This window comes from Schistocerca americana, chromosome 4, assembly GCF_021461395.2.
Source record: "Schistocerca americana isolate TAMUIC-IGC-003095 chromosome 4, iqSchAmer2.1, whole genome shotgun sequence".
NCBI classification, from domain to species: Eukaryota; Metazoa; Arthropoda; class Insecta; order Orthoptera; family Acrididae; genus Schistocerca; species Schistocerca americana.
This window is the reverse complement of record NC_060122.1, coordinates 221,230,489-221,252,861: the sequence shown is the minus strand read 5'-3', so window position 1 is coordinate 221,252,861 and position 22,373 is coordinate 221,230,489. Positions and strand designations below refer to the sequence as shown.

The 22,373-nt window shown below is 45.4% G+C and overlaps 1 protein-coding gene across 2 annotated transcripts in view; it reads right to left on the bottom strand.

Moving 5' to 3' along the window:
• Positions 1 to 19,696, bottom strand: part of LOC124612248 (hepatic leukemia factor-like) — a 620,183-nt gene extending 600,487 nt beyond the window's left edge. The window contains exons 1-2 of one of the 2 annotated variants that reach the window (XM_047140323.1): positions 19,584 to 19,696; positions 18,914 to 19,446 (exon numbers count right to left, since the gene is read on the bottom strand). In XM_047140323.1, coding sequence (XP_046996279.1) covers positions 18,914 to 19,334 — 421 coding nt within the window. In that variant the 5' untranslated portion in view covers positions 19,335 to 19,446; positions 19,584 to 19,696. The other variant, XM_047140324.1, reaches the window with a different exon arrangement.
• Between the last annotated feature and the right edge of the window lie 2,677 nt (positions 19,697 to 22,373).

The following is a 22,373-nucleotide window of genomic DNA, read 5'->3' as shown; positions in this document are numbered from 1 at the left end:
CTCCACTGATGTTTGGAGCGATGTTATGTCTATTTACTCCTTGAGATTCATTGGGAGAGTGCTTAGAAAATGTAGTCCATCAACAAAGGAGGTGGCTTACAAAACACTCGTTCGACCTATACTTGAGTATTGCTCATCAGTGTGGGATCCGTACCAGGTCGGGTTGACGGAGGAGATAGAGAAAATCCAAAGAACAGCGGCGCGTTTCGTCACTGGGTTATTTGGTAACCGTGATAGCGTTACGGAGATGTTTAATAAACTCAAGTGGCAGACTCTGCAAGAGAGGCGCTCTGCATCGCGGTGTAGCTTGCTCGCCGGGTTTCGAGAGGGTGCGTTTCTGGATGAGGTATCGAATATATTGCTTCCCCCTACTTATACTTCCCGAGGAGATCACGAATGTAAAATTAGAGAGATTAGAGCGCGCACGGAGGCTTTCAGACAGTCGTTCTTCCCGCGAACCATACGCGACTGGAACAGGAAAGGGAGGTAATGACAGTGGCACGTAAAGTGCCCTCCGCCACACACCGTTGGGTGGCTTGCGGAGTATCAATGTAGATGTAGATGTAGATGTAGAGACTTCAACGGGATTAAACAGAGAAATCACAAGCAATGCCAAAGGCATCGTTTAAGACACAAAAGGTATGCATGAAAGAGCCAAATACAGAAATTAAGCGTTAAACCAATGGTCTTTCAAAATGCTTGGTGGTGGAGAGCCAGAACGAAATTTCCTACTAGAGCATAAATTTGAAATTCTCTCGACACTTAATTAGTTATATGCTAATTGTATTTCCGCCTTTCCTTTAAGCACAGAGCCTTAAACACACGTAACTGTGGGCAGTAGAGGTACAACACTTAGCCACAGGTTTGTTCGGTATAAGAAGACGGATACGCCGTCCGAATTCGAGACATCGTGTACCGTACGTACGGTGTGTGTGTGTGTGTGTGTGTGTGTGTGTGACATTGACACTGGCAATTATCAGTTCCCGAATTTTTTGACGGTGCAACGTTTGGTATAACCGTTTCCGTTATGGCAGATAAGAGGAAAAGTATCGAGTGGTAGGGTTGTTTATCTCACAGATCAAGACGTTATCTGTTACAGCGAACGTTAAAAACGTTCCACTACCACGAAAGGAGTTCAGATTCCGTGTCAACGTTGCAAATATTATACAGCACAAATGTCATGGACCGTATGTGAACGATGAATCGAAAACGGGGCCAGACTTCTGCCGATCAAATGTACTGCACTTTTTAGCACAGTATCCCTACTGGCCGCTACGAATTACAACAACATTCAAACACTGATCACAGACACTGTGGTTACAGATGCGGTGAAAACTACGATCAGCAGAAAACTTAAACAAACAAGTTGTCAGTCTGGCCAACATATTAAATACACGTTCTCATAGGAACTCTCATTGTGAGTCTGCACTGTTTTTAACGTGAAATGACTAAACGCCTAATGTACAACCACGGATTTCCATTTCCCACCTTGTGTTTTTGTGCTCTGATAGACAATTAGCACCTGTTTTTTTTCATCTGTTTAACAATGTGACGCTTTGAGAAATATTTAGACAAAATATCGCAATCGGAAATTAGTCATCGACATTCCTTCATGATGCCTATAAGGTTTGTAGCCAAAATATTGGAAGATGAAACAACTTCGCAAGCGCACTCCTGGAGCTTGTTGGGAAAATTTCCGCCAAAGTTTCAAGAAACACATAGCAACAGTTAGTAAGTAAAAAGAGGTCTAGGCACTGCGTTTGCACGGTACTTCCCTCACCTCTTAGTTCCATATCTCGCTTCCCGTGACTTGTTCTTAGGTGAAAACCCTGTAATGCTCTTAGAATAGAGCACTTGAGGAAGTGCACTTTTACGTAATGGAAAGTATGTGAATACATAAACCTCCTGCAGGTAAAATTCGCAATGGTCAAATTGCAGCTGTCTACCATCTAACCTAATAATCCAATTAGTGCGCAATGTCATAAGCAGAAAGCGATGACATGTAGGTGGCAAGCTGTTACGACATAGGCTGTGACGCTGACGTTCGTCATAAAAGAACTGGCCTCCAAGTGAAGAGAAATAGATTATAAGAAAACACTCGTAAGTATCCCACTCAACATGATGCATCTGAACTAAAGATTTGTTGAAGCAGTTTCGACTGTCGATTCCCGATGTACTGAGACACATTAAAGTGTCCCCGTCGCAGCAAAGGGCAACAGCGACTCTTCTCCCATCCTCAAACAGAAAAAAAAGTCATCTTCGCACACCGGACACATATGCGGCCCGCCAAAGAGATAGACATTTCAGTCCAGTACTGGCAACAAGAAAGCCAGAACCGTAATAATTACTATTAGCAAATATATTAAGGGAAATTTGGCTTGAACTGTGGTATCTATTTCGTCATCACCTATTCCCCCCCCCCCCCCCCCCAACTCAGATCCTGGGTACACTCGTCCCTGCTATAGACAAACCAACACAACCAGAAAAATAATGAGTCACAAAAGAAATAACAATCCGTTTGGAGTTTCTCGTAATGAGAAACGAGAAGGAGCGATCTGTATGTCCTTTACGGAAATCTTTTACAGCCAAGATCTCGTTTAAAACTGTTTATTGTTGACCGGTTTCGATAGGTAAGACTGTCATCTTCAGGTCTTTAAAAACTTTTTTGGTTGTACGTCATATTCGATTGTGCGTTCATTACTCATGCGATGTTAACATTTTCGTGGAAAGGATATTGCACATTCCACACAGGTTTGTAAAAATAAAATTACAAACAGGTTTGTCAGAACAAAAATATACACTGGGAAAAAGCACCTTGTGGAACTTGGCATGTCTACATTGACAAGCACGCTCCTAACTCCAACTGACAAGCATCAAAGCAGTGTTACATATGTAAAATCATGAGTAATAAACGCACAATGTAATATGACTTACAGCTACAAAAGTTTTTAAAGACCTGAAGAAGACAGTCTTACTTGTCGAAACCAGTTAACAAAAAACAGTTTTGAACATAATTTTAGCTATAAAATTTCTATAAATAAGTCCAAAAACAAAAAAATAAACGAGACAAATGGACTCAGACACACTACAGACGTATAAAAAAACTGGAATTTTAGGCCTGCTTCATTACGACGGTGGAGGCGTCCAACATGACAAATGTCGTCGTCAAAATGACACATCATCACTGCCAAGTAACAAAAGGATGAAATATTTTATTCACGACAAGGTGAAAACTATCTAAAAAGCATGCTACGCTCTGACCAAACTAAAACGTAGAAATTCTTAATGAAATCTACAAGAAGAGCAACGTGTTACGATTTTGGGTGTGCAATAACAGATTCCAACAGCTTATTAATATGTGTTGGCGAAGGTGGAATTTGACGAAAGTTCTTTCCGTTCAAAAAGGGCAATAGAAGCCATATGTTCTGAAAAGGCTTGCGGTCGAGTGGATTGAAATAACTTCTAGGCCTTAATGAATGGCAAGGATTACCTGCCTCAGGCCAAAAGGGCAGGCAAATGTTACGCCACAGGATACAAGAGGGTAATAAATAAAAGATTTTCGTAAGTTCTCGCTAGCACATCCACAGTCGACACTAGGAAGAGGTGGCGACATAGCAGACAGAAACAATCGACACAAAGTCGGTCGCGTAAACTGGCACAGGTTGCTATACTGGGGTCAACCACCAGCCGCAAGTTACACATTCAGCGTAACGGTTCAAATGGCTCTGAGCACTGTGGGACTTAACATCTGAGGTCATCAGTCCCCTAGAACTTAGAACTACTTAAACCTAACTAACCTAAGGACATCACACACATCCATGCCCGAGGCAGGATTCGAACCTGCGACCGTAGCGGTCGCGCGGCTCCAGACTGAAGCGCCTAGAACCGCTCGGCCACACCGGCCGGCCTCAGCGTAACGTCCACTGTAAGAATGAGACAGCTCTTGTTACTTTAAGCAACAAGCGATACAAAGGAAGCAACAACACGTACTGTAGACTTTACAGTGCCATTAGGAGCTTGCAACAAATTGTTAAGCCAACACGAAGGAACGAGGACCGCCGACCTCTAACAAAGAAGGGGGGGGCACATTACGTCATAACAAACAGAGCCACACGTCATAGCTTGCTGCCAGTCACCAAAAATATCCCAGTTCTCCAGATCTGAATTCAGTTGGTCACTAGGATCGACGAAGTTCTTACCGAAGCATTAGAATCAACTACCATTACGCTGTAGTGACATCCATTATTAGATGTTCGAGCACTTCTCGTGAATACGCTGCTTCCCGAGATGATAGTATCCAAGTAACCACAACATCCCACTCGTGGGACTTTGCACTGGTCGCCCACCACATCGTTGATGGGGAGACTGAGGGACTTCTGTCACCAGCGTATCTCGCGGTCTTTCTCCCACTATCCTCATCGTTACTGCTGGGTGTGAGGGCCGTTCGGTGCCTCTATTCCTGATCGACTTCCGGGTACCAAGGGGACTGATGGTGACGCCAGGATCATCTGACACACGACTTCCGCCAGCGCAGTAGATCCTGATGGGACACTGTGGTTAAAAGTCAGTTCTTCTGGAGCGGGATCGAGGACGCTCTAACCGAGTCTGAGGCCATACCCTCACACCACAGCTACGCCTGCCGGATGGCAGTGCGCCGTACATCGGCTGAACTGCTGGAGCAGCGTCCTTGCTGGCCACAACTGCCGAGCCGACAAAAGGAGTCACCAGAATTCCTCTGTGTAACCTGCACCAGGCGTCAGCCGATGCTGAGGAGGAGAAACACAACTGTAAATCTGATGAATAAATAATAACTGTGAGCCGTGCGCGGCTCGTGTTCATGCCGTTTATTGTTTGGCTTCTTGTCATTGCGGTTATGGCATCTCGTTTCTTATTCAATTTACTGGCGTCACTAATTTGCTGGCTTGCCTGCCCGTGAGTGACAGGAGCAGCGCTTATCGATAAGAGTACTGTGGTACTATCTTTGGAGCGACCGCTATTATTTCCGGGTCGCGTTGTGTGGAGTGGGGAAGCTGCGAACGAACATCAGATCGGCTAGGGGCGCAGCAGCGAGCAGGTCCGATCAGCGCGGGGGCAAGCCCGGGCCGCTGGTGGCGTGCTCCCACTGCCAGAACAAGGTGGGGTAACTGCGACAGCGACGACTTCGTTGCACACCGAACCCTGGACGTTTAAGTTGAGTGAAGAGCTAGCTGCTAATGCAACCTCGACTATTCTGAGATTTCGCCTTTGGTCGGCGGGTCGTTGCTCCCAGGACCGCTGAGCCTGGCGGCAACGATTGAAGTGTTTCATGATGATAAAACATTGCAGCTGTCTTTCTCTATTTGTTATTCATGATTGACTTTAGTATTACTCTTATTACAGAAGTGCAACCAGCGGTATTTTCTGCCTTGTGGCTGCTAACGCCCGAGTTACCTTCCCTGGAGGTTAGCGTAGTTTTCCGGCAGTGTATCTTTCCTCGTCGTGTTGATGCTGTCCGACACGGCGTGTAGTTCGACAGCTTCTTGTATTGTACTGTGCATTTCTTTTTTTTTTTTGGGAGGTCTACCTTGGTTCTAGTGTTTCCTTCGGCCTTGGGTGTTTTCTGAAGACTTAGTGCTGTCTGTCTCTTCACCCTTGCCTAAAAATATTCCATCGTTTTACCGGTGATCGCACGTTAGGCGGATTGGTTAGTCGTCGGTCGGCGCTTTAGCTGCCCCTAGTTTGAGTTGCCATCTTGTTACGTGAGTACAACTCTTGGCTGCCTGTCTCACCTTACCTTATGTTTGAGTTACCTTCCCAGGACGACCCTAGGAACTCTTGCTGAGAACCGCTTGTCCAGATTCATTAGATTGTGATGTTTGTTTTAAGGATGTTTGTAATTTTCTAATTATTGTTGGTGTGGCCTTCAGCCAAGCAATAATTTCACTTCTTTGGTGATAAGGCCTTCAGCCGTATTACAGTTTGTTTTAAAACGAAGTATTTATCTTGATATGTGTTATTTGGAATTGTTCTTCTGACTTCTGATTCAGGCCTTCAGCCGTTTGTTGTTTGAGGTTATTGTTGGTCGCCTTTGGCCCTAAAATTGTGAAATTTTTTTCTGAGATAAGGCCTTCAGCAGTCATACAGTCAATTGTGTTTCTTTTAAGAGATTGTTTTAAAATTTTAATTTGTTGTGCAACAGAGAGTAACTGATTGCGGCCCCACCCACAATCGCAACCTTATCCTGCCCCATCCTGAGAAAGTAGCTCTCAAGTGGTAGCAGAGCGTGGTTACGATTGTCATATGACCATTTCAGTTACTCTTGGTACAATTGTAGTTCTGTCAGTGTTAAATGGATATTTATTTTGGTATTGTGTTGTTTTAGTTGACTAATTGTAATGGCGGTCAACAGTGCCCCGGGATCGGGCTGTTGAGGAAGGACCACCTCATTTATGTACTGGCGATAAGGCATCAGCCTATTGAGGGTAGTGTTTTTAGGGGCCCGTTCTTCAGCCGGTTGACGTCACGCTGGATGTTGTGGGGGAGACAGAAGCAGCTGTTGAGTTTTTGTTTAAGGCCATTAGGTGCCTTGAGGACACTATAGACTTTTTGGAAGGCACTCAACCTAGCGGCAATCAAACAGGGTGCGGGCGCAGTTTATGCATTTAACTAACCGGATAGCCGATTTAGCGGCGTTAAGGTTGGAGGAGAGTTATAAGAAATCAATTGACGAATTGGGGTCCTTGGGTAACGATTTGCAGTTTAAGCTTACATGTTTAGAACTTGATGGAAAAAGGACTGAGGAACAGGACTCGCTATCTCCAAAGGGGCGAGGGAGCCAGTCTCGGAGTGATGCTTTTGTGTCTTCCGAGAAGTTACACGCAGCTTTCGCTAAGTTGCCTAACCCTTTGGTGCACCTCCTTCGTGACATCCCAGATCGACTCGAGCAAACTGAAAGCTTATTATGGTTGTTAGTTCGCCTTGAGCAGCACGCTGCTGCCTTTGGCATTTTGTCGCTATTATATCCGCTAGCTAGAGGCGAATTGTGGACCCTCGTATCCCGAGCCATGGCAGAGGGGTTCTCTTTGCAGCAATTGAGGCGGTCGGTAATTAATGAAAGATTGACCATGAGGCTTCGCAAACAACTCGTGTGTCTCTATATCTGGAAGATGCAACAAGATAAAGAGGAGTTACATCAATATGAGGACAGAGTCAAGACGCCTGCTTGGCCTTGTTGGTCGATATGCCAGAAAGGGAGTTGGTTTCTATTGTCCTAAGGGGAATGCGCGCCGTGGATAAGTCGCACTTTGTTTTTCGTGATCATCTTTCAACCTGGGAAGAACTTCGTGCCGCTGTTGTAGCGATATCTGCGTTACCGCTCGCGGACGAGGGATGCCAGTTTCAGCCCGCTAGCGTTGTCACGGAAAACTCCGAATTGACATCGGCGGGAGGTGCTAAGAGGGAACCGCGGCGTTGCTTCAGGTGTGGCGGGACAGGTTATTTAGTCAGTTCTTGCCTTCAGCCGCGCGCGCCCAGAGCCAATAAATGACGCCGGGGTGGGCAGCGACTTCGGAATCGAGTCTTTAAGCACTGGTGTACCGGTGTCGCCGCCCCTTCATCACCGCCTCTGCCTTATACGAGCCACGTTTGCTGCCGGAAAGGGTGGCCCCCTGTGGTGTCGCTGCATGGCGATTCCGGACACAGGTTCCTATCCTCGATTTGTTCCTCAACACAGTCTCTGCAACCTCTCGAACGTTTCTGGGACGCCAAGAATAGGTCGCCCAGCAGATGGACAAAAGTGTCTGAAGACGGAACAGGCAGACGGCAGCGGCGGCGACGACGACGACGACATAATTTACAATGACCTCGTCGGTCTACAAGGACGCAGGTTCACATGAGCTAACGCAGTGGGAAGACAACAGCTTGTAAAATGAGAGCCCCAGGTTGCGGGACGGCTGCCGTAGCTTACATTTTCTTGTTGCTTCTCTCAGTTACAGCAAGTGGATGTTGAAGAAAGAACAGGAAGACTACGTAAATTTGTTTGTTGCACGAGACAGTAATCGAACAAAAGTAAAGCCATCCTCACACTTGAAGAGTTCGCTAAGGTTGACGTTGGGTTGTACGAGCTTCCTGAAGGCACGTCCTGCTATTTCACGGTCAGGAGCCATTCCGTCGCGTGAAACACGAAATAAGTTCTGCGATATTTCAGCAAGTGCTACTAAATACTGAACCAATTAAAAGCAAGAATGGTCTCTATCTCACAAGAAGAACTTCCAAGGAGGCATAATGTATTTGTCGTTTCCAGTTTGAGCCCATATTCGGCGAGTTCTACATCTACATCTAGATCTACATTTATACTCTGCAAGGCACACCCAACGGTGTGTAGCGGAGGGCACTTTACGTGCCACTGTCATTACCTCCCTTTCCTGTTCCAGTCGCGTATGGTTCGCGGGAAGAACGACTGCCGGAAAGCCTCCGTGCGCGCTCGAATCTCTCTAATTTTACATTCGTGATCTCCTCGGGAGGTATAAGCAGGGGGAAGCAATATATTCGATACCTCATCCAGAAACGCGCCCTGGACAGCAAGCTACACCGCGATGCAGAGCGCCTCTCTTGCAAGTCTGCCACCTGAGTTTGCTGAACATCTCCGTAACGCTTTCGCGCTTACCAAATAACCCTGTGACGAAACGCGCCGCTATTCTTTGGATCTTCTCTGTCTCCTCCGTCATCGCGACCTGGTACGGACCCCCCACTGATGACCAATACTCAAGTATAGGTCGAACGAGTGTTCAGTAAGCCATCGCCTTTGTTGATGGACTACATTTTCTAACGACTCTCCCAATGAGTTTTGTGTAATAACTCACACCCTATGAATATATGCTGTTTCTGTGCACCAGCGTATTAAATATATAGAGAACGCGTCTTCATTGGTACAGTTTGCTGAAATAAAGTGACGGGAAACGTCATACTGGTGGCTAAAAATTTTTAGTATTTCATTAAGTTTGTGTTGTAGCTCGCACATTATGAAACATACTGAAGATTCATAAAAAACGCGTCGTTCTGGTTTTTTTATGGTTAAATATCGGCAACATACCGACGATTAAAACCTTCGAAAACTCGTAACATGAAATAGAGGTGATATCGTGGTGAAGTTCAACGTCACGTAGTTGGTACAGGAGCCAAGTTCCGAAACAATGTTTAGTAGGTTCGCGCTTGTTGTATCTATTTTCTTTCTTTTTTTTCATCTTCACGTTTTCTAAAGAGTTGTGGGACTTTCTTATTGAATTAATAGAAATATTTTCTCTAATATATCTATGTTATTTACCCCTCTCAGGGGACAGTTTGTCCGAATTTGTGCAGTTTTATAAGCTAATGTCCTTACTGACTTCAGAATGAGATTTTCGCTCTGCAGCGGAGTGGGCGCTGATATGAAATTTCCTGGCCGATTAAAACTGTGCGCCCGACCGAGACTCGAACTCGGGACCTTTGCCTTTCATATCAGCGCACATTCCGCTGCAGAGCGAAAATAACATTCTGGAAACATCCCCCAGGCTGTGGCTAAGCCATCTCTCCGCAATATCCTTTCTTCCAGGAGTGCTAGTTCTGCAAGGTTCGCAGAAGAGCTTCTGTGAAGTTTGGAAGGTAGGAGACGAGGTACTGGCAGAATTGAAGCTGTGAGGACGGGTCGTGAGTCGTGCTTGGGTAGGTCAGATGATAGAGCACTTACCCGCGAAAAGCAAAGGTCCCGAGTTCGAGTTTCGGTCCGGCGCACAGTTTTAATCTGCCAGAAAGTTTCCTTACTGAGTGCTTAGAACTTTCTTTTTCGTCTTATAGCATGTACATGGGCATCGAAGATTTTATTTATGTGTACAAGACAGAACAACGTGATTAGCATACGGAAAAGGGAGGAAATGCGTGTTTCAATACACTAGGTTAGCAACTTTAAGCGCGTCGATTTACTTGAACAAACAGAGTGGTTTGGCAGCCACATACAGCCGAAGCTAACACCGGAGAGCGCTACAGTCGCGTGTCACGTTAACCAGCACGTCCCATGTGACGCGGGCGCTGCGTGTCTTGAGGCTGGATTTCCCGTCCGCGTCCACATTAAAGTTAGCTGCCTCGTCCCGTGTGAGGAAGGCCTAACATTCTTTCTCTCACGAGGAAAATACTGAAAGCCGGTAGAAATGTAACGTTACCAATGTCAGAAACTAATCGCTTACTGTTTTCTCACTTTCAAAATATTTCTCGCATACACTCCACTAATAATTTACACTTCAACATAAGGGTTGTTATCGAAAGGCATAGTGCATAAACCTAAATAAATTGTAACAGAAAGCCACGAGTAGTTTTTCTGTCGTTGACCTGCAATGGCTTTGACTCTGCAGATAAACTGTGGATGACACCAAGATTTTAGAGAAATGAAAATGTAACACAGCGGCTGAGACTTTGGACACAGGTTTGGGAGAAACTGTGTTTCGTCTGCCGTCAGGGCAGTGTTTTCCATGGTCTAGTTGAGAGCGCACTGTTTAGTCACTGGACTTAAATTTGGAAGGTAGCAGCTTCCACATACCGTGGGGCCAAGTAGATTCACTTTTCCCCAAATCAATTTTGATGACTGGCGGGAGGGTCAGTTCTACAAGGTCACATTCGCCATCGATGTTATTTTTCCATGTTACTCTGAACAGATGGCAAGGAGGTGTAATCCTACCCTCCTCCTACCATCGACATCCCGTCCCAATGTTCCTTCCACTTTGTCATATCGCTTACTCTTCAACCCATGTCCCAAATATTTCCGTACTGAATTTTAACAGAAACCCAAAGCACCGTCACCCTTTCAGTTTCAAGATCATACGCATCACCATTAGCGAAGTGAGACAATAGATTTTAATAATCTCATTATATTACCAAGTTTCAGAAAGAACATCTAGAAACCGCTGTAATCTCTTTTACAATTATTATTTTAACAACTGAGTCCGTTCTTAGCTCACCGCCAGGTCCACAAATATAACACGGGAGGCCGTTGACATCAAAAGAACAGATTCTAAGAAGAGAGTATGCAGTACCAGGTATCGCGGTGTTACAATGTAGTTCAGTTTGTTGACATCATACAGTTCAAAGGGCTCTAAGCACTGTGTGACTTAACATCGGAGACTTAGAACTACCTAAACCTAACTAACCTAAGGACATCACACACATCCATGCCCGAGTCAGGATTCGAACCTGCGACTGTAGCAACAGCGCGGTGCCGTACTGACGCTCGGCCACAGCGGCCCGCGACATCAGATGAGTAAGTTATAAGTGCCCATTATATATTGTAGTTCAACAAGGCTACTCATCCGATGTCAAGGAAGTGAACTACTATGCTGTTAAACCATGATGCCTCGTACTGCATATTCTCTTCCTCTGTGAGCACTTTAAATGCCAAAGAATCACATCACATTTCTCGACCTGATAACGATTTAACACTGAAAAGGAAAATTATTACTATTATAGTTTTAATGGCTTTTAGCGGTATATTATGTCTGATTTAACAGCTGAGGAGCACTTCCTGCAGACATTATTTTCTTTATTTTTAATTAATTTAATCGAAAACGGAATAGCGACGAAATGGCCGCATCTGGGCTGTCACTCTTAGGGCATGGGAAGGAGTTACAAATAACAATAAAAATGGAAAGTTGTTTCCGTCTGTAAGACCACTTCTGGTTCTCCCACCCACTATTCCCACAGTCAGTATTCTTCGCTTAAACCGTCTGGTCTGAGAGGCCGTGGTCGATGTACAACACTCCTCCATGAAGTTTCGTCTCCGTCTGCAGGAACCATCTTCAGGTGTGTACGGAAACGAAACGTCACGGAGTAGTTTTATACCAATAAATCCCAGATTGAAACTTCCTGGCAGATTAAAACTATGTGCCGGACCGAGACTCGAACTCGGGACCTTTGCCTTTCGCGGGCAAGTGCTCTACCAACTGAGCTACCCAAGCACGACTCACGCCCCGTCCTCACAGCTTTACTTCTGCCAGTACCTCGCCTCCTACCTTCCAAACTTTACAGAAGCTCTCCTGTGAACCCTGCAGAACTAGCACTCCTCGGTCCGGCACACAGTTTTAATCTGCCAAGAAGTTTCATATCAGCGCACACTCCGCTGCAGAGTGAAAATCTCATTCTGGAAATCCCAGATTCTTTAAAGAACCAAACTCCAATAACAAAAAGCGTCAAACGTCTGATTATAAATGCTTTAATGTGTTAATATTTGCTTTAAGCATGTAAGGGAGAAAAAGTTTACAAAAGGTTTGATATTGTGGTTAAAGTTTGTTAGAAGTCTCTAAGTTATCTCATTATGAAACACTGGATGAACAAAAAGAGGGGATTTCCCCGCTGCATTGTAAGCATAAGCTAGTTTATAACGCATCTAAACGCTCATGATATCGTATCTCCTGAACTGTGTATCGCACAATGACACAATTTGGCAGGTACATTTACTGATACATGTAGAAACCGTCTGCAAAGTGTGTTCCCAATAGAGGTAGTAGCTAGCAAAGTAGTAATAAATTATGCTGCAGCTTAACTGCGTGAACAGCGGAAATGTAGTAAGCAGTACCCTTTCGTTCTTTCTTTATGGCTCATATGGCTCTAATCACTATGGGACTTAACTTCTGAGGTCTTCAGTCCCCTAGAACTTAGAACTACTTCATCCTAACTAACCTAAGGACATCACACACATCCATGCCCGAGGCAGGATTCGAACCTGCGACCGTAGCGGTCGCGCGGTTCCAGACTGTAGCGCCTAGAGCCGCTTGGCCACTCCGGCCGGCTCTTTATTTATGTATTTAATTTGAGGGGAGAGTTAGAGAGCAAAGGTTTGTAGATGAATTGAAATATTATATTTAATTTTCCTTCGAAGTCGCTAAATGCTCTTATTCTCAAATATTGGATGAATAAAGTCCGGGAAAAAAAGATAAAAAAAGACGCAACACGAAATTTTTCCAGTGGGACAGAAGTTGGTAGATGTGATGTACATATACAGACAAATTAATGGATTAATTGAATGATTTATTCACGAGAAAGAGCTTCATAAATTGTATTCGACAACGCGTTGGTCCACCTTTGCCCCTTATGCTTGACATTAATTGATACAGTGGTTGGATCTCCTCCAGAGCTAAGTCCTGTCAAATTATGCCCGGAGAGAATTTGCCGCATTATCTCTCAGGAGGATGTCCAACAACTTTATCAATAGATGACAAGTCGAATACCTGCTTGCATAAGGCTAAGAGGTGAACCATTGCGTTATTGCTCAATTTGTCGAGCTCTTTCTCTTGAATAAGTAATCCAATTTTTCTGAAATTGTAATAATTTGTTTGCCTGTACGTGTGTATCGCATCTGTCGATTTCCGCCCCATACGGATAATTGAATTGAGGTGCATCATTTTTTTTTGTCTGAGAGCGTATGTGTCTTATTGTGTTAAACTTTAAACAGAAGATTATACCTCTTAATGATCAGATTACGACAGCATTTAAAATTTTTGTATCCGTTCAATAATTACGCGAAATTTCGTAAATCAATATTTTGTCATCGTGGAACAGTCAAGCTGCAAATGGATTTGGATACCGTGCTCCGGGTTCGAAGGTAGTCGTTCAGTGATGGAGATATCGATCACAACCTTTCAGCCCGGAAGTTTTAGCTGGAGTAAACAATGGCCGTGAAAGTCTACATTGTGAGAGTTAGTGTACTGTTGACGTCAACACTAGCGGTAGTGGAAAACTTGTGATTAATAACTCGGGGTAATGAAGTTACGTAATTTGTTTTTGTTTGTTTCCTGGTGTATGTGTGCAGTCCTGGTATACGTTGAAAACCGCCCAGTAACGTAGCACACGGCGAGAGAGGCGAAAAAAAAAGTGGCGCTACCCAGTAATGAAGTCAAGTATCAAGCGGTACCTCGTTTTCCTCATTTGAACGGAAACAACGTTGGACAAGCCATGATAAATTGGTGGAAATGCCACATTGTAAAGCTCAGCGGTTGGGTAGCACACACGCTACCAGTGTGCCCTTACAAGCCGCAATGACGAAGAAGTGACAGATTGTGCACTTGGAAGAAATGGCAACCGCATAAAAGTGGAAGTTCTGCTGCTCGAATATCGGAGTAGCACAATCGAGGAGATACTGAAGAAGTGAAAATCAGCCACGGGTTAGTTTCAAGTCTTGCGCGACTTTTGAAAATAAGAGAGGTAGCAGTCTGCACCGAGCCCTAGCTCATTTTGCTCATGAGAGATACTTGCTGCTTCTTTGGTCCACCAAATTCTGCCTCCCCCAGTGCTCTCCTGGTATGGCGGCCAGTGAATTATTCTTCTTTCTTCGCCTGGAGAAATCATTACGTGGTACGCATTTGAGAAAGACGAGGTGGTGATTTTCCAGATCGAACGTTTCCAGAATAGCCAAAACGCAAACCTTCGTAACAATGGTTTCCATCACGAGATGCGTCGAATTGAAGGGTGAATATGTAAAGAATGACTACAACCGAGTGTCGTAGTCGAGACTTGATTTTTTCCGAGGTGATATTTAAAAGTCTGACTACCTCTCGTAAACACCACTCGAAATGGTCGAACTACGAGGTTTCCTGGAAAGTAGAACACTGAAGCGCTGCTTAAGAAGCAGGTCAAAGTACTTAGTAAGCGAGCATTACTCACGAACACTTTCATTCATAAACGTCTCGATAGCATTTGATAAAGTACAGTTAACCGGTTCCGGCTACGAATTTTTTACGTGTAAACTCTTACAGCTTTTAAATAAAACATGCGTTATTAACATTCTACATGTTTATTTTTCGAGTCTACATATCTACTTCTCAAGGAAATCACCCTGGCGAGGACCATATTTCTCTCAATGAAAGACCAGTTTGCTGATACCGTCAGTGTAGAATGTTTGACTTTGTTGACGCTGACATAACCTCAACCTCTGCTTGCATCGCTACACCGCCATCAAAGCGAAGTCCTCGAAAATGTTCTCTGAGGTTTGGAAAGAGACGAAAATCGAATGGGGTGATGTCGGGACTGTATGGAGGATGACTGGATGCCAATGAACCCAAGGCATCGGATTGCTGCAGTTGTCGCAGCGCTCGAGTGTGATACGACGCAGTCACGCCGAAGGAGAGTGTGCTCGATGTGGGAACCCACTCCTCGAATTCGAAACTCGATTACAGCAACTGTTTCTATGTGTGTGTGTGGTTTTGGAGTTTACGGGCAGTCAACGACGAGGTTAGCAGCGTTGCACGCTGTTTCTCCGCACGGACATAGTTACACACCGCCGTGTTACACGCTACAATTCAGACCCCTCTAGCGGCAGAGTGCTGCAAATATGAAGGTGGATTGGTTGACTTGGGGGAGGAGTCCAAACTGCGAGGTCATCGGCCCCATCGGACTTGGGAAGGATGGGGAAGGAAGTCGGTCGTGCCCTTTAAGGGAGCCACCCCGGCATTTGCCTGAAGCGATTTAGGGAAATCACGGAAAACCTGAATCAGGATGGTCGGACGCGGGTTTGAACCATCGTTCTCCCGAATGCGAGTCCAGTGTGGTAACCACTGCGCCCCCTCGCTCTGTCAAATATGTAGACATATAAAGATGCAGTATGGCGATAACGTTTGTTTTACTTTGCACGAGTTTTCACATAAAAAATTCGGAGGCATTTTCAGCATGCCCTCGTACGTCAGACGTTCAGCTCACCTCGCAGGTGTCATTTTCAAGTTATTTTAAAGTCGTCTTGTTTGGGTGCGTACAGTGTACGCCTGTCATTTAAATTGTGTATACTCATACAGCCTGACTGAGGACATGAGTAAACACTTGAAAATGGCACACCGCTGAAATTAGCTGATCGTGTAAAGTAAATAGCTCGTGAAAAATGGAGTTTCTATCAATAAATTCGGGTCTGTGGCAGCCGAAATGGAAAGAAATGTCAGATTTGAATGGACTGGAAATAACAGCCAACCAATTGAAAAATACAGGTATACTGAACCTTGCCCATGAGTTCGCCGGCCGGGCGGTTCTAGGCGCTGAAGCGCGACCGCTACGGTCGCAATTTCGAATCCTGCCTCGGGCATGGATATGTGTGATGTTCTCAGGTTAGTTAGGTTTAAGTAGTTCTAAGTTCTAGGGGACTGACGATCTCAGCAGTCAAGTCCCGTAGAGCTCAGAGCTATTTTTTTGCCCATGAATTCGACAGTTTAAAAACTTTTTCCAAAACACATTGTACGTGTCATCACATATTATCTATATCTGGTGCGGGAATCGTTGATTAGTACATGTGATTGTCATCCACTTAATCACCATTTAAATATGTGGCTTAAAAGTAGTAGCTGCGTATTAAGCGTTTGTCTTACAACGTTTTAAATACCACATATTTGACACTGGAGTCAACAACGTTTAGTGTGCCACTTGAAAGATTTGTATAAATACAAGTTTTCAAGTGGTACACTACACGTTGTTGGATCCTTTGTCAACAGTGTGTATTTTAAAAAGTTTTAAGACAAAGCCCTACAGTAGAAGGCTACTGTTTCGAAATAATTTATTTTAAATGGTGATTAAGTGGTTGACAGGCATATGTACTAGACTGAGTCAACGACTCCCGTGTGGGACATACAGGGTGTTTCACAATTCATGTTACACACTTCTAGAGGTTGTAGAGCCGACTTATTAGATCAAGCTTTACATAGGAACGCCTATACGGAAACGTCATCCAACGACGCTACAGAGCATCAATGATACAGGCGCCGGTGACTAAATATATATACAAGATGATTCCGTGATGATGCTACAATATTTCTAGGATGATGCAGAAGGGTAAATTTATCAATTTGAGGTAAGGCTCCCTGTACTGGAAACGAACGAGTCGAAAGTTATAAGTGAAAACCGTTCTGATATCTCTAATGGTGGAATACGGGTGCTAGTGCTGTTGTTGCTAAGATTGTAGGCTAGGCAACTTTCGGAAGTGGCAGTATGGCCCATAAGAAGAAAAATGTCTAGTAAAAAGGGGATCTAAAATGCATACCTGATGGGCGATGAGCATTTATTCAACTGAGGAGATGTATTTCATAGTAGTGAAGATGAACAAGTGCTCATAGCTTCTCAGGTATGCATTTTAACGCCCATGTTTACTGGACATTTTTTCCTGTTTTGGTCCATACTACCACCTGTGAAAGTTGGTTACCCTGCAATCTTAGCAACAACAGTACCAGTACGTGTATTCCACTGTCAGATATATGAGAACGGCTTTTATTTATAACATCCGACTCGTTCGCTTTCGGTAGAAGGACCCGTGCATCAGACTGAAACATTTATCCATCTCCATCATCCCTGAAAGATTGTAACATCATCGCGTCATCGCCCAGAATATACATACATTTAAGGGCGCCGGCGCTTATAACTTTGACGCTCTGTAGCGTCGCTGGATAACGTTTCCGAACATGGGTTTCTGTTTAAAACTTGAGCTACTACGTCCCCTCTACAACCTGCAGAAGCGTGTAACGTGAATTGTGGAACAGCCTGTAGATAATATGTGATTCTGCGTACAATACCTTATGAAAAAGTTTCAAAATTATCGAAACCACTGACGAAGTTCAACAGACCTAGATTTTGCAAATGTATGGCTGTTATTTTCAATCCATCGAAGTTATTGCATGCATTGTTGCTGAAACGCAGCTTTGTTTAAAATCTTAATGTCAAACTTCTTGTAAAGTGCGAACGCCCTATGCGCAAGTACGAAGGAAGTAATACGAAGAAAAGCGAGGCTTTTAAGGACATCATATTCGCCATTGGCTGTAGAAATTATTTATTTCACTATTTCGGTCTTCGGAACATTCTGAGTGAAAAAGACATATTTTTGACGGTGACGCGCATAAATATCGGAGAATTTTGAAGTCTGGCGTGTGCTGAAGAAAATCTCGGAACCACTTGAAAATGGCCCAAAGGCTGAAATTGCAATAGTAAAATAAATAATTTCTACAGTCAACGGCGAATTTGACGTCCTTTAGAAAATTCTACATGACTGTGAGCCCTGACCATGAGAAGTTCTAAGTTTCCTTTAATTTACGTCTATGGTCACAAGAAGGCGAGGTACTGGCAGAAGTAAAGCAGTGAGGACGGGTCGTGAGTCGTGCTTGGGTAGCTCAGTTGGCAGAGGACTTGCCCGCGAAAGGCAAAGGTCCCGAGTTCGAGTCTCGGTCCGGCACACAGTTTTAATCTGCCAGAAAGTTTCATGTCAGCGCACACTCCACTGCAGAGTAAAAATCTCATTCTGCACACAAACTTTTTGTTAACAGATTACCTGTTTCATGAAACAGATCTGATGGTGGTCATTAAAGACCGAAACAGGTAATCTGTTAACAAAAAAGTTTGTGACCATAGACGTAAATTAAAGGAAACTTATTACACATACGGGTCACTGTTTTTTCGCGATGAAAAAAAAAATGGTTCAAATGGCTCTGAGCACTATGGGACTTAATGGCAAATGGCTCTGAGCACTATGGGACTCAACTGCTGAGGTCATTAGTCCCCTAGAACTTAGAACTAGTTAAACCTAACTAACCTAAGGACATTACAAACATGCATGCCCGAGGCAGGATTCGAACCTGCGACCGTAGCGGTCTTGCGGTTCCAGACTGCAGCGCCTTTAACCGCACGGCCACTTCGGCCGGCTATGGGACTTAACATCTACGGTCATCAGTCCCCTAGAACTTAGAACTACTTAAACCTAACTAACCTAAGGACATCACACAACACCCAGCCATCACGAGGCAGAGAAAATCCCTGACCCCGCCGGGAATCGAACCCAGGAACCCGGGCGTGGGAAGCGAGGACGCTACCGCACGACCACGAGATGCGGGCTTTTCGCGATGATGTCGCAGCTTGTGAAACATGAGAAGTTCATCAAAAGCAAGACTGCTACTGTTACCTTGAAGCAAAAATCTCTTGGGAGGAGGCGGCGGCTGTTGTTGTTGTTGCTGCTGTTGTTGCTGTTGTTGCTGTTGCTGTTGGTGCTGTTGTTGTTGCTGTTGCTGCTGCTGTTGTTGTTGTTGCTGTTGCTGTTGCTCTTGCTGCTGTTGTTGCTCGACGTGGTGCTGCTGCCTAGCGGCCCAGAGCAGCTGCTGGTGGTGCTGCGGCGGCGGCTGGTGGTTGTGGCTGTGGTTGTGCTGCGGCGGCTGCTGCTGCTGCTGTTGTTGTTGTTGTTGCGGCGGGCCCCAGTGGGCGTAGGCGGCGCCAGAGCCGGCACCCGCGACGTCGTGCTGCTCCACCACCAGCGGCGCGTACGCCGCCGCCTTCACGTCGTAGTAGCAGTCCCAGACGTGGCCGGTCAGCCGGCCCGGGAAACTCATCGGCGTGCGGGGGCGCCACTGCGCCTCGCCATAGCTGTCGAGCGGGCCTGCAATACCTGCAGCGGGGCGTCGGCGGGCGCGCGGTCGCTACTCGGCCTCCGCCTCTGGGCACCTTCGGGACAGAACAAGCGGACCGTGGGCCGGCGGCAGGCGGGGGTGCCCTCGCCTACAGAAGGAAGGCGCTCGCGCTAGGCGGGGAGGCGCGCGCGGGGTGTGCGGGCAGAAGCGAGAACCAGACAAGGTGTTTACATGCGGCAGCAACGATACTCAGCGCAGTGGGCGGCTGGTGGTCGGTGGTGCTGGTGAGCTCCCGGCCGGCGGCAGACTGCGCCAGGCGGAGGCGGCGGCGCCGAGGCCGCGGGCCGCACGTGGCCGGCGCACGTGCCCGCGGCTGCCCGCCTCGCCCGCACAGCCGCCAACCCCCGCGCGCGCGCGCGCACACACACTTGTTGGACGTCGCGGGGCGCAGCCGCGCATGCGCCCCGCCGCCCGCGCGATATTCCGCTAATGCGGCCGCGAGTGGGGCGCGCCGGAGGGGAAGCCCCGCCGCTGGACCGCCGCGCAAAGAACAGCTGTGCCACGGAGAGCGACGTACGTGTAATTGGCTCACGAGGGTAAAGCCGTCGGCACACGGACCGTGCTGTCGAACGTTAACGTTGAGCGTGCTAAGTTCCACGTGCTGCTGAACGCTCAGGTACCATGCGACTTGTGCATACGGTACGTGCGCCCCAACGTGGTATACGCGATCGCAATGCACACCAGCGGCAGTTGAGGGATATTTCTACATCTACATCATTACTCTGCAATTCACATTTAAGTGAGTCATACTATCTCTCTACCATTCCACTCCCGAACAGCGCGCGGGAAAAACGAACACCTAAACCTTTCTGTTCGAGCTCTGATTTCTCTTATTTTATTTTGATGATCATTCCTACCTATGTAGGTTGGGCTCAACAAAATATTTTCGCATTCGGAAGAGAAAGTTGCCGACTGAAATTTGGTAAATAGATCTCGCCGCGACGAAAAACGTCTTTGCTTTAATGACTTCCATCCCTACTCGCGTATCATATCTGCCACACTCTCTCCCCTATTACGTGATAATACAAAACGAGCCGCCCTTTTTTGAACCCTTTCGATGTCCTCCGTCAATCCCACTCGGAAAAGATCCCACACCGCGCAGCAATATTCTAACCGAAGACGAACGAGTGTAGTGTAAGCTATCTCTTTAGTGGACTTGTTGCATCTTCTAAGTGTCCAACCAACCTTTGGCTCGCCTTCCCCGCAATATCATCTATGTGGTCTTTCCAACTGAAGTTGTTCGTAATTTTTACACCCAGGTACTTAGTTGAATTGACAGCCTTGAGAATTGTACTATTTATCGAGTAATCGAATTCCAACGGATTTCTTTTGGGAACTCATGTGGCTCACCTCACACTTTTTGTTATTTAGCGTCAACTGCCACCTGCCACACCATACAGCATTCTTTTCTAAATCGCTTTGCAACTGATACTGGTCTTCGGATGACCTTACTAGTTTTAACACTTTCGCTGCGGCATCGGTGCAGGCGCGCAACTCTCCAGTGCGGCCCGGCAACGTGCGAGTGCGGGCCGGTAACGCTCCGAAACGGCAGGTTCCGCTCGTAACCGACGCTCCTAAGCACACCTGAGCTACAGGCTGACGTCAAGACCTTGTAAGATCTGTGGGATCATGTTCTATACTGACTTAATGATGACACCTTAGATTCATTACTTCACATAAGCTTCGACTGTTTGCTGTCTGACACCTATAGGGGTAACAGGCGTCATTCAAATGTTCGTGATTTGTTGATAATGTAACAGAAACTACAATTCAAACAAGCACCAAATCCACCGCATTCAGGAAAAATTTGGATTCCAAAGCGCAAATTCTTATGAAGGAAAAAAAGGGAAAACGAAATTGGATTCATTTGAAATTATAGTTACTTCAAATGTGCATTTGTAAGATTGACTCTGTTAGAGGTCGTCAGTTTAGTAGCGGAACTGTCACGAAACAGATTCGAAAGCTGTGATTCCACGCTATCGTCACTCTGCAATTCTTCTGCACCCTCTGAATGACAATCTCCTTGGTATGCCTCGTCCTCACTGCACACAAAATCACTGTCGTTTAGAACACTAAGTAACTGTTCCTCTGTCAATTTAACACTTTTCCTGCTCCTTTTCACATTGGAAGGACCAGGTGTCGGTTCATTAGCCGCCATTACAAACAATATACATTCGCAAAAACAGACATAATGTCTTATGGGATAACAGCAATCAGTGATTTTATAATGTTACTTTAAATCCGTCTTGATTGCAAATTTTTTTTATTATTCATATGACCGGTTTCGGTTCATTCAGAACCATCTTCAGATCTGATATTTAAGTTACAGGAGTAACCCGTCCAATTCAGCAACTTTCACATGCTACGTCACATGTAGCATGTGAAAGTTGCTGAATTGGACGGGTTACTCCTGTAACTTAAATATCAGATCTGAAGATGGTTCTGAATGAACCGAAACCGGTCATATGAATAATAAAAAAAATTTGCAATCAAGACGGATTTAAAGTAACATTACAATATACATTCGATAACTGACCACACAAAACAAAAGTTTACCCGCTTTGATGGTAGCTTAGACGCTGCAACTAGACTATTGAACTGTCGCACAGCGGCATTGGAGCAACAACCTAAGGAGGCATCCTATGGTACGATGAAAATTACATCATAATTGACGTTTCACGCGCTGAAGTTAGTTTTCTCCAATCCGCCAAAGCCGGACCGTTCGCTGTTGACGAACTATTGCAGTTGGTCAGTGCGCCTCTAATTCCTTGTCCGGCATTCTTTCTCGATGTATCTGAATGAAAAACAGACCACAGTTGCAATAAATTATATTTATTTTAAACCTTGACCATGGTTTCAGTTATACGAGGGCCGTTCAGAAAGTAGCCTCCGGTTGATTTAAAAAAATACACCAAGTTAAATAAAAATATTTTAATATATACATCTTACAACTACATCTTT